Genomic DNA, 21,965 nt, shown 5'->3' with positions numbered 1-21,965 from the left:
GCTGTCTCGTGTCCCCCCGAGCGAGGCCCTGTGAGTGGCTGTAATTCCTGCTTTTCTCAGGGTGTTGCAGCCCTTGGAGCGGAGATGGGCTCTCGTTGCCTCATTTCAGTATCTGCGATGAAGTTACACATGAACGGGCTGCATTTGCCTGCGGGTCCTGCCGTGTCACCGAGGCTGTGAAGCTGCAGAGACCCCGCAGCCCCAGCCCCGCTTCTTTGTTGTGGGGAGCAGTGACACTCAGCAGAACAAGCCCTGCTGTCACTTGGGTGTCACAGGTTAATTATGGGATGCCAGGGACGTATGCACACTGTCTCCCTAAGAACTGCACTGTCTTTGAGCATGCAGTAATAATCCAAATTTCATAATGTCCTGTTTGCAGTTATTTTCCACTTTAAAAACCAGGTTTCCTTGTGGTATGACCAAGCAGTACTGTGAATCAGAGAGAGGGAGCTGGCTGTCATTTGTGGTTCCTGCTTTGGCTGAGAGCAGGGATGCTGGGCTGGAAAGAAGGCCAGAGATACCTCAGAGTGGGTACACTAGTGGGAAGCGTGCTTTACATGGCCAGAGGGTATTTCTTCTGCCCCTTACACAGCTCAGATCCCTGCATTGTGGATCTCTTCCTGGTTCCTTGCATCTGGTGCATACCCTTAACCTGAATGACAATAATTGTAGGTTCACCACAGGATGTAGAACTACCTGTAGACTGCATTATTAAATACTCTTCCTATAAATAACCTGCACTTAAGAAGTGGAATTTTTTTTTTGTGTGAGGAACTCTCATTTGCTAATGTTCCAGTCTTCTCTAAACAGAAGTTACCTATGAGAAATGGTCTAGAAGGTCTTGTGAATCTAGCAGGCTATGGCTCTCAGTTGTTGCAACGTCTCTTCTTAAATTTCCTGGCAAGCGTGATACTTTTTACCTGTTTCAATAGCTGAGGGGTGCATGTGCCAAGTCCTATGAGAAGTTGTGTAACTCCTAATTACCCCCCAGTTGGCAGAGCAGATTAAGTTTCATTGGTAACTTGTTTCCAACATGCCTTATTATACTTTTTTGCTACTGCAAATGACAATAGCTTTTTGTGTTCTTTCCTTCGGCTTGCATGATTTTGGTTAAAAAAGAAAAAGTCACAAAATTCTTTCAGAATGAGTACTTTTTCAATCCAGACTCCGTGTGTGTTGTCTTGTCTGAGGGAGTGTGATAGCTAATGTTGCTCCCCCCGTCTTTCATCTCTGTATTCTGTTACTAACGGATGTTCAGGGAAAATTCTCTATTGATTTGTTCTGATCTTTCATTAATACCAGTGCTGGAGCACTGTGCTTTTTGATTTAAAATCTGTCTCTAAGATACATCTATTAGTAATTGTTTGTTTTACTGCAGAAGCCCTGTTGATAGTTGAAAGATGGCTTGAAGTGTGTGTAGCACAGATGGTTTATATAGAGCCAGTGTGGGATAACAAAATACAGGAAGCCATTAACAGAGGCTTGGTTTCTTATTTGATGTAAATCGACTATTTTGTCATTTTGGATGCTACATCTTATGTCCCTAGTGTCTGAATAGTTTGTTTATTGGTGGGTGATGCTGTCCCTGATTTGAACTTTCCTAGTTTATAATAAACCACACAAATAAACCCTTGTATCTGAAGAAGTGTGTAAATGAAGCCCCTCTAAGAAATAAGGGCTGAAGTGCTTTCGTGGGGTGTTAAAGACTGCATTTTACTTTGTTAAATTATAGTTAGAAGAAAGTAGGTTGTCATTAACTGAATGCTTTTTAGGTTTGTTTCTCATCCCACCTCAATGCAGTATCTTCAAAAGATGTACATCTGTACAATCCTTAATTCCAGACTACTGTTTGGAGAACTAGCTTTGCACATGGTAGACTTGTTCTAAAGCTGAAATACAAAGGCAGCCATAAATAAATTTTCTGTTCTTTTGTCAGCAGTTTGTATTAAGATTTTATAATGCTGTTTAGTGTTGTGAGAGTTGTTTTAAACTTGCATTTGTATTTTTTTCCTGTAGGTCATACATTATAAAAGCACTCATTTGAAGACAGCTTAGGCCAAGGTTAGGTGTAACTTTAACACAGCACTAATAATTATGAACTAACTGAACTAATAATTATGTAAAACTTCTGTAGATGCTGAAAATAGACAGTCTTCTGAAAAACCAAATAAGGAAGAGGTAAAGAATTTCAGGAAAAGCTCTGTAGACATGGTGAAATATCACACAGAAGACCAAAGCTTGTGTCAAGTGAATAGTTTGCTTGCCTATTGTTCTAAGCAGTTTTTGTTAATTTAAATTTAATACAACAGACTGGGTGAGTGTAAACTTCATAGCATTGAATCAGGGGCTGTAATTGGCAGAGGCTCAGTTTCTGTTTCCTGGGGCTGAAGGTGAAACTGAAAAAAACAAAACTGAAAACACAACCTGAAACTACTACGTGCTTTCCTGAATTCTCCAGAAACCTAAGAAGGGACAAAGCTAGTATTGAAAATGTACTTTTGAGGGTTTGCACTTTTTGCTTAGTAAGAGTAGGTCAACCCCTAGTAAATGGGGCTTTTAGATTGTTAGGGAATCAGCTGCAAAATTCTCTGATATGCTCACAAGCTCAGCATGTTTTGTTCAAGTCAGAAGAGCTCAGAAGTTCTTACTGGAGTCAGTACATCTGAGCTGGGACATAATCTCCATGTTTTTGTGTTTCAATAAAGAAATTGTCCACTGAGGGTTTTTTCTGTGTATTTATTTCCAATGATAATTGAAGACGAAAATTATGCTTTTTCGTGTTTGCAAAAGTTGTTTCCCCAGTTAAGTGTGTTACAAGCAGTCTGAGTTTTGTTGGAATGTGAACTTACATACAATTACAGTGCAGTGTTTATGGAGTCCTTTTTATTTTAAAAGCAAAACCCCCCCCATATTACAGGTGCATTCTAGTGGCACCCACATAACAGATATGAAATTACACGAGCAAACACTGTCAGCTTCATTTTGTATCCTGCTTTATGCTTCAGTCACTAGCACTGCATCAGAGAGAGAGAGAAACTGTAGCTTTCAGGACTGTGTTGGGCACCTTTCCATAGCCATGGCTCAGTCCCTTGGCAGGTCTGTGTACCAGTTTTGCAGAAAATGAAGTTGTTTTGTAGCCACTGCATTCCTTGACTTCAATAGGAGCAGAATTACATCCAATATATTAAGCCATTTGCAAGTGTCTCATCTTGACGCCAAATGTTGTGTTCTGACAACAGAGGCAATTTCAGCACTAAAGCTTTAATAAATGTTGGCTGTTGAACTTGCTTCATATTGCAGTATTTCATCTGTGTGTTCACTATTTAGAAGTGGCTTTCTTTCTAAGCCTCGAAATAGGATGCTATTTTCTTCCACAATAATCTGGACATATGCCTTAATAAGAACTGCACATGTGCACATACAACTCTTAGAGCACTTTTCAGCAGTAGAACTACTATTGAGTTGTACATATACTTCTGAACATTCCTTAATTTTTTTCTGAAGTGATTTTGCTTTTTCATGTGTTTCATGTTTTGAAATTGAAGTAGTGAAACAGTCAGCTTTGCTGCAGTACATTGTTGTCTTAAAGGCATTTGGAAATGAACAGTTGAAATAAATCCCTCTCATAACATACTTTCAGAGTTTTTAGTTTTCCTTGAGCAGTGATGAATGTTGACACTCACAGCTTTTAGATTAGAAAAACGTTGAAAAAGCATTTATATCTTTCCTATATTGTTCCGAATACAAAAATGGAGCCATATGTTTCTAGAAGAGTAGAATTTAGTTTAAAAGCTTGTAAAGGACTTTGCGCATCTGCTTTATAAGGAATTCAATCTCTGCAAGGTTGCCTTCACTTTGAACAAAAACGAACGTGAAGTTACTTTTAGACGTGGCTTTAGACAGGAAGCTATTAGAGTTCACTTGTTTGAGGTTACAGAAATGCAGTTCCTCCACTGACTTAGTAAGTAACCTTGGCCACCTCCCCTCTCCCCTCCAGCCTGAGCTCACAAAAGGTAGCTCTTTCATCACACCTAATTTTAGATATTCCAACCTTATGGTTTCCTCCACTGAACTCAGGGAATTAGTATGGCATTTGTAGCTCCTGCAAAGATTGCAGTCAAAATATTAGTTGCCATATCATACTTTAGTAAATCCTGATTAGAATATTTTTGTTGGCTACTGAGTATTTCCTGAAAAATACTCAGTATTTTGCCTTTCTGGTGAAGGCCATGGTGATGCAGGGCACTGAAAATCCGTGATTTCTCATGTTTCAGTTGTTTCCTTGTTCAGTAAGTTTCATTACATGTAAATGTGTGTCCTATTTTTTCCCTGCAGTTGTCCTACTTCATAGCTTTCACTTACTGAATGACTGACTCATTACTAGAGCAGTGATACAGTGTGTGAATGGTACAAACAGGACACACACACACACCTGCATTGTTTAAAATGTGAAACACCGGCCTGCTGCTGCTTCTGCCTCAGATGGGCTTAATGGCAGGTTGTGCAATAGCAAATAAATACTGTGCCCTGTAACAGAGAGGTCTCTGAGGCTGAGCAGCTTTCCTGGTCTTGTTGCTACTTTTCACATGGGAGATTTTCTAAATAAACATTTAAAAGAGCTTCTTACTAGAAATTGTTCCAATCCAGCCTACTTAAGCAGGGATTGTATTCATGCTTAATTAGGCTTTCCTCTCTTTAATGCTTATAGAATAAAGCCCTTCCAAACTTTTAGTTGATGTGACCTGAAGGTGACCTGGATCTTTATAATGGTTGGCTTTTCAAGCCTGTTGGATTAAACAGACATACAGCAGAAATCAGTGGAAAAACAGGCTGACTGTCCTGAGCTGGAAATTTAGAGACTAGTTTCTTGGCAAAACAGAATGTATTTCCCAATATTGGTGACACTCTACATTTTATTTTAAGAATCTCTAAATTCACCATTAGTTCTTTCCTATTTTGTCTCTACAAAAGCCTTCTTTCCTGTTTGCTTCCTGTTTCAAAAACTAGGAATGGTGGTAAACAGCAGTTGTTAAACATTTGAACATACTTTGCTATATGATTTGCACATAGGAATGTTAACAAAATTTTGCTGAGCAGTGCTGAGCTGCTGATGCTAGTGTTTTAATAAGTGCTGGAATACCAGGGGCTAATCTTGGTGAATTTGGGGGAAAAAAACACCTAAATGTTGGCTCTGCATGAAAATCGGTAAATTCAGGATAATGGTAATCCCACTCAGTGATTGTGAAACTGTTACTGGCAAAGGACTGGAGAAATGCAATGTGGTCATCACTGATCCATGTGGATTTTTGGAGAATACTCCTTTTCAGAAACTCTATCCAGAACTCTGTAGTGATAGCAAGAAGATTTTAGAAAATAACAGTGTGCAACTGGGGTCATACAGCTTTCCCTGCTCCAAACCTCCTCCTCCTGGCACCAGTTTCCTCTTTTTTGACTAATTGGAGCAGCCAGGAAATGATCCCATAGGTAAAACTGCTTTCCTTGGCATCTTTAAAAATGTATTTTGAACTGCTGCTGGAATATCAAGGTTGTGTCAGGAGCTGGTTGGCAGTACTGGTACGAAGAGGAGCAGATGTACAAACCTTACCTATGTGGGGGGTCTGGAGGGATCCATGGAGGTTGTGTTGGGAATGGTTGTGTGGCCTGTCTCGTGTCTCCTGTGTAGCTGCTGGCAGTGACCTTGCTGCCCGCAGGCAAAATCAGTAGTGGGAGGTTGTCTCTCTGTTGTCTCTCTGTTGTCTCTCCTGTGAAAGCTGAGACCTTTCTTTGCCAACCAGCAGCTGTTAGGGCTCCTTTGAAGTTATTTGGTAAACTGAGTCATAGGAAAGATTCTGAGTTATTCATGTAGGAGTGAAAGATGCCATGGGAGTTTCTGCATGAATGTAACTAACCTAGACCTCACCGAGCCTGGTCGCTGATTCCTAAAATTGTTGGCAGGAGTGAACTCTGGTAATTACTAGCCCTTTCTGAAGCCTTTTCCATTCTGTTTTCCTGGGTTGGATGATGCAGCTAAACAGAAATGATCCTGACCGTGCCTCTCTGTTTTCCCTATGCTTTTATGTGTTTCCTATGGGCACAGTCTCAGTCCCACTATCAGGCAGTGTCAGAAGAAGATTGTTGTAATTCAGATTTTTTTTCCCTAACCAAAACAGAATTTGGCAGAGTAATAAAGGCTTTTGTGCATTTAGGCTTGAAGAGTTGAAAGCTCTTCTCTGGTCCTCTGGGAAGCATATATCAGTGGTGCTAATTATAATCCCACAACAAGCTTGTTGCCACGCAGAGGCAATAGGAAGTATCAACTTCTCACTAAAACTTAGGATACTATGGTCTGCTGATTATGTGTAGCCATGACAGACACTGGGAATGGGATTGTATTTCTTATCCTGTTTTTTCTACTACAGCTATTCGTTGACTTTCAATCTCCTTATCAACTTAGGGGGAAAAATACCCCAAAACCCAGAAGAGCGTTTAGGCTTTTTCATTAGATTTACAGGTTGGACAGTTATTCATTACAGTCAGTGTTTTAGGGCATCAAGGCAGAACAGGATGGGAAAATGCTCAAGTATATGTAGGGAAAATTAGTTGTGGCCCAAATATGGTCTTTTTTTATATAATCTTCCTGTGAGAATGGGCTCTGAGCCCTGAGTTGTTTATCTCTGGGCTCTCCAGAAGAGCTGACTGCTGTGTCGACCAGAGTGGTGTGTGCAAGAAGATGCTTTGATGGTTGTCTAATGAGTTTGTGTTCTGCCTGCCTGGGAGCGCTTTCTTGGGGTACAATAGAAAATGATAATCACTGGAGGAAGAGTAAATGCTACAAGGGATTGAGCAGTAACTCTGCTTCTTTCAAAATCCTAGAAAAGATGAATGACTGCACGTGGTGAATCATCACTGACGTGGTTTTTCAGAGGAACTGCCAACGTTCCTTTGAGACTTGATGAATAAGCAGTTGTTGCAGTTTTTTGTCTGTGTGTGAAGTAGCCTCTTCCTACTTCCCAAAATGCAGAAATGCTCACAAAACAGGAAAGGCCACTTTAGTGGTGAATATGGGTTTCCAGGTGTCCCTTTAATTGATTTCTGTCATACAGTTTCCAAACATAATTACACTGGTTGAATTACAATCAGCTCTGTGGATTTATGTTACTATTTATGAGGATTTGGGCTTCTTGTTTTGCAGGAAGATACCATAATTATGATTTCAAATGGGTGAGAGAAGAGAATATGAAGTGAGCATGAAAGGCTGATTTTCTGAAAATAGACACTCTAATTCTAGTATAAGAGTTACGTGTTTTGGTTTGTGACATCTTGAATTTCTGTCACTTCCATCTAAGCTGCTAGGACAAGAAATGTGATAAATCACTTTGATTTTCATGCTTACTAGTTTTGTTTCTTCTCAAGGCTAGGTGGTTCAAACTTGCTACAGATATTTGACAGCTTTGACAATAGAGGATATTTTAAGTGAATTTTAGAAAATGCATAGCATTTTTGACTCAGCAGCACTGGGCTTTGGAAGGAAACTTGAGAAAATAAAATCTGGATTAGGTGAGGTTGAACACATAAGGTAATACCAACTGGTAAGTGTTGCCTTTGCCTCTTGTCTGGAAGAGTCATAATTCTTGATTTACACTAATTACTTGGTAGATGTTAAATGAGAATTTAATTCTGTGGAGGGATTCTCTGATGTGCCGCACTTTGTTTGTTTGCTCCAATGGTACATTTATGTTTTTCAGTGTAACAGTTTTTAATTTAATTTCATTTTAAAGAGGAGAATTATTTTGTGGGGTTTGGAAGGCAAATTCCAAAACCAGAAGACACTTCATAGTGCCTGAAAGAAGATACTTAAAAGTGCATGAAGGGGATTCTTAACTGTGAACCTGAGTTTATAATACTTCATGAATCAAGTGCTCAGTTAATTGAATTATCTAGTTGGTAGGCATGTCAGATAGAGTTATTGTTATGGAATGGACAAATTGGCATTAAACACAAGGTGCAGGAAATACCTTTGTTTATTTGTTGTTATTTCCTTATTGTTTGTTCACAATAATTTGGAACGCAGCATAAATTTTAATATCTGGAAATGTGCATAATGCTCTGATCAGTCCTTTTTGTGTAAGACTCCTGTTGATGTGAGCAATTCAGCGAAATAGCATTTGAAATGGAAAAATTATTCAGCACTTTACATAAAACATGTTTTAAAGTTTGTCCCGGGGTGAATGAAGTCATCTGAGCTGGCTGACAGTGGTGCATCATGTGCTGCTGCGCTGCAGGCAGGGGCTGGTGGGTCCTCGTGCGTCGCTTGGCACAAGTGCAGGGAGCTTTTTGCGTGTTCCAGCTTGGGAATGCTGTGAGCCCTGGTGTGAATTTGTGTTTGGCTCAGAATTTTTCATTCTCCCTTTGAATGTGTAGCTCCAGGTGCGTGGTGTGATTGTGCTCATTCCCTGGGGAAGCCTGGGGGGTTTAGTGGCACTTTGAGCCCCAGTGCAGGGTCCTGCCACCCCAGCCAAGCCTGTTTTTCAATGTAAATTATGTGGCTGTGGGATAATCTCTGTAATAAGACTTTAAAAAGAACAGCATTTATAGAGCTCTGTGTAAGCAAACGGCAAAGAAGTATCAATTACTACAGTCAGCCCAAAATAATTTTATTTCCTTACTAATGAAACAATATCTAAAATGGAGAATATAGGATTTCTAGGAAAAGGACTTGCCTTGTTTATGATATTTGAAATGTCAAAAGTGTTTTTAGAGCTGTTTTCAAACTGAACATGACTTTGTTTACCAAAGTCCTGGCTGCCTTGAAGTATACCTGATTGGGTGTATAAAATACTTCATATCTATATTTGAGATAATTGAATAAATCTCCAGTAATGATATTGCTGTATTTATGACCAGGCATTGATCTACAAAGGTACAGTGGAGCTTGAAATAAAGAGACTGAAAAAAATTGTGATTTATGAATGTAATTGTGGTGGAAGAATTATTAATTCTTAAAATTCAGAAGTTCCTTACTGAGATTTAGATGTATCTGCATAGTTAATATATAAATATTTAACATTAAGCCTGTATTATAAATGAAGAGTTACCATCATGAGAAACTGAGATGTTCTAGTTACCCAAGCACATTCCACAGCTTTTGTGGTAACCTTTCCAGTACGAAAATAATTGGAGGTTGGGCTTCTGTGGTTATTTACTGGCATGTTGCTCTGTTATGGTGGTGGCAGTAGTTCCTGGGGGTACTTGTTGGATATTGGAGGTGAGGTAAGGAGAGGTTTCTTGTTGTTGGTAGAGATGTGTGCTGAGTATGCTTTTACTGTCTTTCTCTGTAACTAAATTAAACTGTTCAAGTGCAAGCTCCTGGACCTCTCCTTGTCTTCCACACTGGGAAACAGAGTGAGACAATTGCTAGAGATGGGTGTGAGCAAACCAATCTTGGACCTTCCCCTAGGTGCAGGATCTGAATTTTCTGTTTCTCGGTGTTAGTGGTCATATTTGGAGAAGTACTTAATAACTTTCTTCAACTTATTCGTTCTCATTTCTAATATTTTTTTCCTTTTATTAGGAATACATAATCCGTGTTCAGAGAGGAGTTTCAGCAGAAAACAGTTGGCAGGTAATTTCTTAAGCTGTGGCTCATGTAACCAGGATGCCTTTTTAGGAAGAGTTTGAAAATTGTCTCTTCCTAGCTTTTCAGATTTGAGCTGGCAAGAGAAATGTTCATTTGGAATTGAGAACATGAAGTGCTTGAATACTTTTGGTCAAAAACTAACACAAAACCAGTATTGCTGCCAACTACAGAAGGCGTGTTGTCTGCTACTATTCTGAATATTCCAGGAAAAATGCCTCTCATGTGTTAGTACTATGTGTTGGTACAACCATCACTTTAAAACCTCAAATGCTATTTTGCCTTCCTTAGGGCTAAAAATACAGCCTTGATGAGCAAGAAAACCAAGAAGTAGTAATGAAGATGACTATGAAAAGTTGTCGCATCTAATATGGCAAAAATGTCTTGTTTGCAGACAACTTTGCTCACAAATATTTTTAAAACTGTTTTAAGATAATGTTTAGAAATGCATTTTCTGTCTGATTGAGATGTGATTAAAAACTGCTTTGCTCTCTGGCAATGTGACATGAATCCAGCAGTTATGCCTTTGTACAAGAATTGTTAAAAGAAGAAGATGATTATAAATGGGAATTACTTTTCTCTGATGTGATTTTGAGGAGTAAAATGCTAATGGAAAAAGTAATTTGTTTCCTGAACTTTGTCTTTTTTTTTGCAGATTGTGAGGCGATACAGTGACTTTGACTTACTTAATAACAGCTTGCAGGTAACTTTCACCCTTTATATATAAATATAAAGTGTCATTAGAAGGGTATATTTAAAATGGCTTGTGATATTTTTATATATTGCAGTGAAGAAAAAAATAAAAATTCACATAGCTGTAAAGAGAAACTGTGACTTCAAATATAACTTGAATGTGTACTTTTTCATTCCTACATTTTCCCTTACAAAATTGAATTTTAGCATCAACAGGATCAATTTATATAGAAATGGAGGAAATTGGCAGATACTGAATCTTTCCCTTCAGTACTGTGACTTGTTCCGGTTTTATGTGTTTTTATTTGTTCCTTCTTTGATTTGGAGAAAGCCAAGGCACATACCAACCTTATAAATTCAGCATTGAAGTGCTATGTGTCCCATTATTTATATTCGTCTAAAAGCACTACCAGATGCTGCTTCTCATGTGATGGTTTTCTGTGTCACTGAGGAGTGTTCCTTGGTCAAACACTGGACTCACTGTGTGTTTTCTTCTGCTTTTTAGGACAATTATTTCTTTTTAGTTTGTGTGGGAAAAAGCAGGGTGTATGTGAGTGTGTTTGGAAAATGGGGAAAGCAGGACTGATGAGCATCTACAGGGTTGAAACTCGTTACTTGGTACTTCCATGGTACTAGGCAAACAAGATAAAAAATGAATGATGCAGTTTGAGGGTAGATTTTTGTGAGGTTGAAATGTTTTCCCCGGTTAAATGTTGCATGAATTCAAGAGTTTAATGCTGTTTCCAATTCCTCTTTACCTCCCCAGTTTAATCAACTGTCTACTTGATGATCCTTGGTGAGCAAAGCCCTGTAAGAGTATTGAATTGTGAGCTGTAACCAGTTCCTTTGCTGAAGGTGGATGGGAGGACAAATTAGTCATAATTCAACAGATGCAACTTGGTTGCCTTGTTGAATTATTCTGTTGAATGTGCAGTAGCATGTAGGAACTTTTATCATGACCTAGAAACCTTGTCTGTGATGTGCTGAATAAATGCAATACCGAGTTGTCTCCTGCTCCAGAGACATCCAAGATTTAAAATTAGATAAACACCCAGGGGAACACGGAGATGAGATGGTACTAGTCATCAGAGTACCTAGGGGTCATTGTGGTCTTAACCGTAGTCAAGTTTTGATAAAGATCACAGAGAAAGAATTTTGAGAAAGTTTTAAAAAGAAGAAAGAGTTCACTTTTTGCAGCCACCTATAACAAGCTCCTCTTAACCCTGGGGAATAGGATGTATTAAGGCATGAAAAAGCTTTATGCCTTCTCATTTACATTTCAAATGGGGCACCTTTAGTAGAGAAAGCAATGGGCCTTTAAATCTTAAAATTCAGAAATGACAGGTACTGCAAGGTTAGGCCTAGTTGGAAGGTCTAGAAAGTGAAGGTAAATAGGTTATGTATGATAAAGAAAAAGCCTTTTTATCTGAGACAGAGGAGAATGATAAAAGGGGAGGGTTCAGGAAATTATCTGACTGCAACTTGCAGAGTGGGATAAGGGGGAATTTGAAACAAGAGGGAGACCAAGATCTAGGACAAAAACATCAGCTTCTTGGATGACTGGAAAACATCAAACAATGATCAGAACATACGTCTAACTTGGATGGGAGGATATGAGAGCGTGGCTAAATTAGCAGGCCGTGATCTTTAGCACTTGACTCCTTCAATGAAAACTACTGCTCACACCTTGATTTTCAAACTCCTGAGTCTGCTTCCCACAGTCTGGAAAGGCAAAGTTGTGTCTCAGTTGGAGAAGTTTTTTCTGACTCAAGCAGAGAACCACCCTAAAAGGTGTTATTCTTCATTATGTGCCCAGCAGAAGGGCAGGAATAGAGTTTTAAGCGTTTATGAGAGATGCACAACTCTGCTTTTGACAAACACTACTGCTTCTCCAGCCTGGTTCCAAATGCCAGGGCAGACAGTAACTGGTGAAAATCATGGTAAAATTGCTTTTTTCTCCCACTGTTTTGGATTTTTTATAAATTGCTCTTTGTGATACTGGAGCTGAAGTTTTCACAGTCATTAAGACAGTGCAGTGCTCCTCAGTTCTTTCCATCCAGAACTCTAAGCAACAATATTCTGTCACAGTATTCAGGTCCCATGACTTGTTTTTAAACTCTTTAAACTCTCATCTTGTGTATATTGAAATAGAAGTAAACAAACAAACTCCACACAAAGCAACCCTTCAAAAAACAGTATAAAACAAGGACCAATAGGAAGATACCAAACTCCAATCTTCTTCCTTCAAAACTAAAATGCAGCTGGAAAAACTGCTGGAGCTTCTTTTGGATGTAAAGCCCCAAGTTCTTCAAGTTCTCATGGCATACTTGACCTCTTTGTAGATTTTGGTGTTTGTGTTTGAACACAGCTGCAGTTGAGTTGGAATGCAAATTTTCTGCTGTTAATCTGGTGCTACCTATATAATAATACTAAGGATCAAGAATTTCCAAACTGTCTAGGCTTGGGAATGCATACCTGTGACCCTGATTTGTATCAGAAAGTTTCAAGCCAGATTCCCTGAACTCTCAGCTGTACTGGATTGAAAAGCTCCTTCCAGTCTGTCCTGCATTTCTTCCTTTTTCCCTATTTGACAGAGATGTGTGGAGATCATTGACTGCTATTCTGTTTTGTTAAGTGAAGTACTGGAAGCACTGGAATTCACAGCAAGATATCTGGCTTTTGTGAAGCATTTTATTGCAGCTTTTGAACAGACATTCCTGAGCAGGCTGTGGTTTGAAGATAAGAATGTTAATTCCCAGGTTCTTCCGTGATGAAGCCCATCCTGGCTCCAGTGGTGAGCTGGGGCCACAGAGAAATATTACTGGTGTTTGAAAGCATGTGAGGTCTTGGCAAGGTCAGGACCTCAGTGAGGTGTCCCTCTAGGACAGACAGCGATCTCGCTGTGCTGTGTGTTTTGTCAGATTGCTACAAAAACCTGGGCCTGAATGTTACTTTCTGCTGAAAAACAGCAGATGTCTAAGTTTTAAAACAAATAATAGTGGTTTGAAAATATCTGAACTAGAGTCAGTGTCGCTCTGATGGTAGCTAGCTGTCAGGTCAAGAAGGTAAAGGTGATTATCATTTGACATGCTTTTTAAGTGAGTAGTACCAGAAAAGGATTTAGTTTTTGTTTAGAAACTTGGTTTTGAATTGGAGTGGTCTGACAAAGGAGAATTCGATTTGCCTATGGTGTTAAAACTAATTTGGTGAATTACTGACTGTGAGTGGTATATGGTTGCTTTTGGGTTTATTCCTGGATGTTTTTTTCACTTGTGTGTAAAAGAGCATTAAAAATTCTCAGTGAATAGGATGAGTTTTATAAACATCTTCTGTAATCCAGACATAGTTGTAGTTCTTTTTCAGTCCATAATCTGCAGTCAGAAAACGGTGAAGTAGAAGTGCTAAACTTAGTAGGGAACAACTCCTGTGTTCAAATGTATGAGGTAAAAAGGAAAGGGAATGCTTCTTCTGTTCCAGTTTGTCAAACTAATCCTTTACCCTTTCCACTAGTTAAAATGAAAGTTGTTCAAACACCAAAAGTCCCTGTCTTCTCCCTGGTGAACTATTTGCTTTAGAAATGAGGTTATTGCATCTGGTGTAATTGATTCCTGCAACACACAGTTCTTAAAGATAACTCCTGTGGAGATTCAACTTACCCAAGGCAGGTGCTTTGATCTGCAAAGACAACAATGTGTTAACAACATGAAAAATGTATTCTGGCAATTCACATGATGTAATTGAATATAAACACAGAGGATGATCTCTTTGATCTGACTTACATAAGGCTTTGAATTTCTGTACGTTTTTTCATCATCCTATTTTGAAGGATTTCTCTGATTTTTTTTCTGAAGTTTTGGATCACTAGTGTCAGCATAAAACAACTACTCTATGTCCACTGGTAGATTGCAGCTATTTCTGGGTCGAAAAATGTATAGAATTTAAAAAAAATGTACAGTAGCAAATTCTGAAGAGAAAATGGAAAATATGCACCACATTTGAAATTACAGATTTAAAGTACTGACAGAAAGGGCTTTAAATTACCTACAAAGTCATAGAGGCAAAGAAAAGTTATTAATCTGCACTTCATGAAATGAGAAAGCATAAATCTCATCCAGAGAAAATGGTAAGGTGTGAATAGTTTTTGTACTGTGGCAGAGGTATGTCATGGGAAGGGTCTGGCTGAAAATTGTAGCCATTTAGTATCTGAAAATTTTGTGTAGTAATCTTAAATGTATGAGTCACTAGCAAAAATTTGTCTCCTTGTATTTTCAGTGTTGTTCCGTTTACTAATCTCTTCACAGTGGGATGTGAGCTATCATCTGACTCTGATAACAGTACTTAGGAAAAATATAAAAGCTTGTATATACACAAGTTATCGAGTAGTTAGCTTGCTGCTGTGAGTCTTTTACTTTCTGAGTTGCCAGTTTATATCCCTGAGGCATTTTGAGAGCAAGGCTAGTAATTTTTCCTCTCTTTTTAAGATCTCAACTCTAAGTCTACCTCTTCCTCCAAAAAAATTGATTGGAAATATGGAGCGTGAATTCATCGCTGAAAGACAGAAGGGACTTCAGGCCTATCTCGATGTAATTACCACCCATCACATACTGTCTAACTGTGAACTGGTAAAGAAATTCTTGGACCCAAACAGCTATTCTGTAAACTACACTGGTAAGTAGGAAGTACAAAACTGCATTACAGTTTGACTTTAGGATGTGTGTGTATCTTCCATGAATGCTGGCAAGGATCTGCACTAAAACATGTGGGGAACAACCTTCAAAATTGTGATATTGTGCATGTGATTATTTATGATAAGGCTTCTCCAGCTCTGTACGTGGATCAGGCTGAGATTGTCAAATCTAAATATTTGAATTATTTCACAGAGGGTCAAGATAAGCAGAACTTGGGGGAGGGAGAGTTGGTGATAAATGGAGAGGGTTGCTGTTGGGAAGTCATTTGTCTGTCAGAGTGTAAGGTGGAGTTAAGTTTGTCCACTCCATGTTCTGCTAAAACAGCCAGTCTTCTCAACACTGAATCTTTCAACAGGAACAGTTGTGGTCATCTTGTCCAGCTCCTACTGTTGCTTTGGGATGTGAGACTTCCAGAAATAATTGTTTGAGCTAGGTTTAGTACTTTTACAAGGCTTGAATAAGTTAGACACCTTCTTCCCACAAATACTGGACAGTCACTGTATCCCTTTACAATGGTAGCCCAGTGATCAGTTTCTTCTCTACTAAATGTTTCTTCTTTGAATTTGTATTACTTCAGCTATTGGAAACCATTAAATATTTGTCTTACAGACTGAAAAAACTTCCTCTTAGTGATCAAACCCACTCCACAGATTTAGTTCACGGGCAAACCAACTCTTTGCAAAATGCAAAGCTTGTTTTCATAAAAGCAGAGTCTCCTGAAGCAGGAACTCACTACTTCCTTTTAACTTGTCTTTTTTCTCTCCCTTTATGTAACATTCTGGTGTCTTCAGCTTCAAAGTGCAAAGAACATTTACCGGATGTTTATGATAAGCTGTGCAGGAGTTGTAAATTCTTAGTAACTCTTTATGGATGCAGTTTGTCTGGCTAATGCTGAGCAAGCAATTTAAATCCTCTTGGAGACACTGTGACTTCTGTGTTAGTTCTGAGAACTTTCATCAAGATTGTGTTTCCTGCCAGTTGCTGGGAAGTTGGTAGCACAGACATCATTGCCTGTGGTCTTTAGAGACCATCGGTTTGTGTTTTTTAAACACTGGAGCAGTGAGATGATATTTATTGCACTTTTTTTTCTAGCATATTTATATAGAGAGAAGATACAGTGTATATACAGTATAGAGGGAGAGATCAACACATCCTTACCTTCTTGCTGTTTTTCTATGCCAAGATTAGCCATGTTAGAGAAAATTCCTTGTTAGCATGATTCCCTTTCTCCCCCTGCTGTCACCACTTCTTGTTGAGATTTCCCCTTGGGTCACTTCATGAATAAACCAGTTGTGTTCCCAGCTGTGGGAGAATTCACTAACAAGACAGGTGTCCTCCCTCCAGCCCCCCAAATGTATGTAGGTTCATGATAGCTGGCCAAATACCTTCGTCTGCACAGAAAAGGGCAGAATAACACATGGTGAAACAGAACTGTTTAGTTTCCATAATTTACGTGTAGTAATGGCAATATAGATGCACATTAAAGAGATAAAAGTGAGTACTTTTACAGGTATAGCAGAAACATTTCATGATCTAGTGTTGTGTACTCCTATTGTGGGAAATCTGAGCTGTGAGCATTGGATTTAGACTCGGAAATGTAGATCTAGTAGAGATAGAAAGCAGACTGTTAAGCTAAGTTTTCCAAGCAATGCTTTTCTCTGTTTTCTCTCTGGATTTGAGTTATCAAGTTAAAAATGCAAATGCCCTCTAACTGTGTTTTTATCTGATTTCCTTTTGAAGTGATTTTGCTGACTTTTAGTCTGAATTCCTGCAGGCTTCCTTCTGGCATTGAACCTTACCTAATATGTGGATAATTACATGATATAGTCTCTTTAAAACATTTTAATTTCTTTTCTACTTTCTTTCTCCCTTCTTCTCATTTTTCTTTCCAGAAATTGCCTTACAGCACGTTTCAATGTTCTTCCGATCAGAGCCAAAGTGGGAAGTGGTAGAACCATTAAAAGATATAGGTAAGAAGAGCATGTGTGCATGAAAGCTTGTCTGATTTTTTTCCAAGTGTATGAGTTGTCCTAAGATTACAATCTTAAGTCTTTACTTACAGACCTTGTCCTGTTGTGTTTAATTAAAGCTGCTGATGACTTTTTTTTTTATAGGTTGGCGAATACGTAAGAAATATTTCTTAATGAAGATAAAGAATCAACCAAAGGAACGGCTAGTGTTAAGCTGGGTATATATGCCTTCATCTCATACTCAAGTCTTTCTCAATTTCACTCAAGATTTTATTTTGACTACCATGTGAGAGTGTCAGAGAGCTGGCTGAAGAGCTCAGGCTTTGGGAGAGCCTTGAAAGCCCTTAGGTGGATGTGTGGTGTGGGAACTTCTTGTGTTTCCTTCCTCTGGTGGCAAATCCAGTTTGCAAGTTTCTGTGCATGGCCATTTGTTCCCAATCCTGCACCTCAGGATTCTTTAGTTGTAATGATGTGGCTGTTGACCATATATAAATCTGCTCACTGAAAATAATAAGATGATCCTTTCTAAAGTGGTGAGATTTCTTATTCAGATCTTTAGTTGTACTGACAAACTATTAGGCAAGAGAGAAATGAACTGGTCCTTTGACAACACTTGCTTTTGCTCCTGTGCTAAAATGTGCTGCTGCCTTAATTGTATGAGCAGTGCTGTTTGTGAGACTTCACTGGAGAGCAGAGATCACTAAAGCCTGCAATAGGAGGGAAGTTTTTCTTGGTGCAGAGGAAGAAGGTGCCTTATCAGTTCACAATGCACACAGTCCCTCAGTTTGGAGTTGGCAGAGTTCATTCAGTGGTAGTAATGAATGTCAGATCTGGGGGAGGAAACAGGCAGTAATGTTTATGGTCACACATTTTGTTTGTGAAACCACGGCCTTGTTCAGCCTCTTCAGGTTTCATTCTGTATGTATAATTTCCTTGCTTGCTCTTCAAAATATACCTTCAAACATCTGTCTTCATTTGCCAGAGTAGAATATAGATCACATTTTCTTTATAGAATACAAAATCTTTTATGATGCCATTCTTTTCCTATTTATTTCCAGGCTGATCTTGGCCCTGATAAGTACTTGTCTGACAAAGACTTACAGTATGCTGTGAAACTTCTTTCTTCCTGTTCTGTGAGTAATACTTGAAGACTTTTAAATTGTGCAGAGAAGTGCATGTCAAGGATTCATCTTGCAAAACCACATGTAGCCTAGTAGACAGTTTGTAATTTTAGAGTTGCTTTCATTTAAAGGTTTGCAAACCTTTTAATTACATTTCCCATATAATGTGAAGCAACATGTTCTCAGCACAAATAACAATCCTGCAGGATTACTACAGGAGATTCAGTGTTGTGGTTAATTTAATTTTTTTTCTTCTTGTGCGGTACTGTGAGGTCATGAGCTTTTATTTCAGCTCCTCAACACTTTCAGGCTGTTAGGATAGTGCTACCTAGGTGTAATTGCTAGCCCATGAGCTGGGGATATTCTCAGGCAGCAGTGGATGAGGCAGTGGAAAGACTGTTATGTTTTTTCAGTTCTTTGAACTTAAAAAGAGTATCTAAGTAGAGGTACAATGGAAGCTGTACAATTTAAGCTCCTGTGCAATGCCATGCTATAAATCCAGTAGGCATCTCTGCCTGAAAAACTGGCATTTGACTCCAAAAGGAGTTGAGGATGTTAAGTGTGTGAGAGACTGGCTGAAAAGGATAGTATTTAAACTGGTAAATCTCTGTGCAGTCCTGGAGCTCAGCAGTTGCCCATAACAGGAGAGGCTGAAAACCAGGCTGTTCAACACTCCAGCCAGACTGAAACTTGTATTAAAATAAGACATGAACAAGGGGTCTTCTCCTGACTAGCAATTTCAATTGGTGTTTGTGTTGTGTCTGTAATTTATTTACAACTCTGCTCTCTCATTTGGTTTTGCAAAGTTGTTATAATAATTTCTGAAGACATAAAACTGTTATGACAGCTATTAATGCTGAATTTCTTTATGTGCCATAGTTGTATAAAACTGGGAATGAATTTACTAGCTTATCATGACTTAAACATGCAGTAAAGCTGCTCATGAATAAGTGCAGTATTTTTCATTTGTCTAAACTGCCAGTCTGTTTTGTTAAAAAAAAAGATAGTGGATTTTCTTTTTTTAATTTATGTGCAAATTGAATAATGTCTTAGTGAAGTTTTATTTGCATGGGTTATTCAATGTCATTGGCAGAATCCAATTTATTGCTTTAAATATACAATTCAGGCAGATCCTTTCTGACTTGTGAATTGAACACAAATGAATTACAGAACCAGTCATCTAAAATTTGCCTACGGTTTTTCTTCTTTTGATAGCATCCCTATATTTACAAAATCACTTTTGCCACTGCCAATGAATCTTCAGCACTGGTTATTAGACCATTCAGTGAAAAAGGGACACTAAAGGACCTTATTTATAAGGTAATGTCTACCGCCCACATGGATATGGAATGACCATAATATGTCTTTTATAAAAGTGTTTGCCATCTATTGCTGAGCAAACTAAGACAAATACTGACTTTTCTCAGCATGATATTTTATATGTGTATTTTTTTAAAAGGCAAAGCCAAAAGACCCATTCCTGAAGAAGTATTGCAATCCTAAAAAAATTCAAGGTCTTGAGCTTCAGCAAATAAAAACATATGGAAGGCAAATATTAGAGGTACTTTTCTCTTTCCTTTATTTACCTGCCTTTATGATTTTTTTTTTGAGGCCAACTGGTTTAGCTAGAAAAGTAGACAAACTTTTGAGCACAGAAGCTTTATTTCAGCAGCAGACTTCAAAGGTAAATGTGAATTGAGATTAGCTGCTGAGAGTTGAATTTAGATATGTGTGTGTGAGACCATTTATGACCAAAAAAAAAAAAGCAATTGGTGCATGTGGAGTTTAAGTGGGAGAGAGGTGATATTGTAGTTTTTTCCTTGTGTAAAAAGGAAAAGAAGTAATTAATAGACAACAGAACATGTGCCATAAATACATGGTCATTCATGTGTTTTTAAAATTTTTTTAATTCAAACTATTATATTCAGTAGTATTGTGAATTTTGGTTTCCAGATCTCTTTTGGGAGGTTGCTGCTTTGAGGATCAGCATCAAATGTTTGTTTTGTGAAAAGTGTTACCAGTGAAATGGGAACAAATAGTCAGGCAAAGATGATGTAGAAGATCAAGTTGAGCAAGCATTCCAAATGGGGGCCTCATTTATTATGTATCTGCTGCAGTATTGGAGCATTTAAACTGATGATCTTATGATCTTGAGATCATCAGAGCATCTTGTGACAGTGCTTCTGCATTGGATTTTTTTCAGGTATTAAAATTCTTGCATGAGAAGGGATTTCCTTACGGCCATCTTCACTCTGCCAATGTGATGTTGGATGGGGATACCTGCAAGTTACTGGATCTAGAAAATTCCTTGTTGGGACTTCCATCATTTTATCGATCGTACTTTTCACAGTTTCGGAAAATTAATGTAAGATTCAGACAATTACTTCAACTGAGTCTTATGCATCTCTTTATCCTGAACCTCTGTGGAGAACTGACTAGAATGAAAAAAACCTCTCTCAAGCCCCTGTTTTTAATTTGATCTTTTCTCCATCAAATTCCTTTTCTGCTTCCTCCAAATCACTGTTTGGCTGCACAGCAGTTTTGTTGCAGCACACTGGAGTGAGGCTGAGGCCAAAGGTAAGCAGGTAAAAGGGGAATGTAGGTGAGTATTTTTGTGATAACAATGCTGGCACAAATAGAGGTAAAGTACAGTTGTTTTAAGATCTCTTTCCACCCTGGTCTTATATTTCGTAGGAATGTGCTTATTCTCTACCACACTTTTTCACTTGTATGTCTGTCCAGTGATCACAGCTTATTACTTGTGCTTAGGTGGGAATATTAATCAGCCTTGTCTTTGGTGAATACTGTGAAAATTGATGAGATGCTTGCAGATGTCTAGCTATTCAAAGCTGGTTTTTATTTGTTTGAAGAGTGTCTGTTAACTGCAGGCTTGCAAAGCAAAATATTATCTTCCTGCAAAAGTATGAAAACAAATTTGCCCTGTTGCAGCAATCCAGCAGCATCTTGCCCTGCCTTTAGGCTCTCATTGTAATAAATTCCATACAGCATCACGAGATAGCTGCTTGCTGACCTTGCTAAACAAGTTCTGCTGTGTTGTCAAAGAAACGATCAAAAGTTCATGGTTAGCCCAAATCTGTTAGTGCCATCAAAGCTCTGAGCATCTTCCAGTCAGAGGAGCCCTTTCTGTTTAAATGCAATTCAGAAATCTTGGAAATATGCTGTGTGGGAGCTTAGAATGTATGTACAGCTTGCACAAACCTAAGGAGGAGCAAGGGAGGCTCTCCAAGGTTTGTTTGATATGCATTTTTTCTGTCTTTTTATCTGCCTCCCTGTAAAGTGGCAGCAGGTCCTATTATGAACCTCATTCTTTGCTGTTTGACTTAGCTCAGAAAATGGGCTTGGTTGGGATTTCTGTCAACGTGTGGCTTTCTAAACTGCTGTAGGAAAAGACCTTACAACTTCACACATTTTTACAGAACTTGACTATGCTGCTATCACATTTTTGTCATCACATACAGGAAGACAGTGGTGTCTGCTTTAGCTTGAGGCATGAAGATTTCATTTGAGCAAGAGTTATGCAGGGAAGTGGTTGTGGTTAAGAACTGTCTTAGTGGTTCCTCTTTTCTATCTTCATGTGCAAAATCACTGTTTTTCTGCAATGGGTTAACCAGTTGTAGAAAACTAATGAGTTGTGGCTGTATTTTTTTTGTTCCTCCACAGACTTTAGAAGGTGTTGATGTACATTGCTTTGGACACTTACTGTATGAAATGACATATGGAAGACCCCCAGACACGATTCCAGTAGAGAGCTTCCCCCCTGCACCCTCAGTGTTTGTTGGTTAGTATGCAATGGAGAATATCTCAGTCACAGCTTCCTAGGTGCACTCTTAACTTTTAC

At 38.6% G+C, this 21,965-nt stretch overlaps 1 protein-coding gene across 6 annotated transcripts in view; it reads left to right on the top strand.

Moving 5' to 3' along the window:
* The first annotated feature begins 9,531 nt into the window (after window positions 1–9,531).
* PXK (PX domain containing serine/threonine kinase like) overlaps window positions 9,532–21,965 on the top strand; it is a 24,827-nt gene continuing 12,393 nt past the window's right edge. For 2 of the 6 annotated variants that reach the window (XM_018068417.2, XM_029958391.1), the window contains exons 1-10: window positions 9,532–9,622; window positions 10,290–10,337; window positions 14,809–14,995; window positions 16,908–16,985; window positions 17,130–17,203; window positions 18,044–18,118; window positions 19,322–19,426; window positions 19,566–19,667; window positions 20,310–20,471; window positions 21,788–21,905. In XM_018068417.2, coding sequence (XP_017923906.1) covers window positions 14,857–14,995; window positions 16,908–16,985; window positions 17,130–17,203; window positions 18,044–18,118; window positions 19,322–19,426; window positions 19,566–19,667; window positions 20,310–20,471; window positions 21,788–21,905 — 853 coding nt within the window. In that variant the 5' untranslated portion in view covers window positions 9,532–9,622; window positions 10,290–10,337; window positions 14,809–14,856. The remainder of the gene's footprint in view (window positions 9,623–10,289; window positions 10,338–14,808; window positions 14,996–16,907; window positions 16,986–17,129; window positions 17,204–18,043; window positions 18,119–19,321; window positions 19,427–19,565; window positions 19,668–20,309; window positions 20,472–21,787; window positions 21,906–21,965) is intronic. The other 4 variants (XM_018068415.2, XM_018068418.2, XM_018068414.2 and 1 more) reach the window with 2 other exon arrangements.

This window comes from Manacus vitellinus, unplaced genomic scaffold (genome assembly GCF_001715985.3).
Source record: "Manacus vitellinus isolate BGI_N305 unplaced genomic scaffold, ASM171598v3 scaffold_14_pilon, whole genome shotgun sequence".
Classification (NCBI taxonomy): domain Eukaryota; kingdom Metazoa; phylum Chordata; class Aves; order Passeriformes; family Pipridae; genus Manacus; species Manacus vitellinus.
This window is presented reverse-complemented; position numbering and strand designations above follow the sequence as displayed.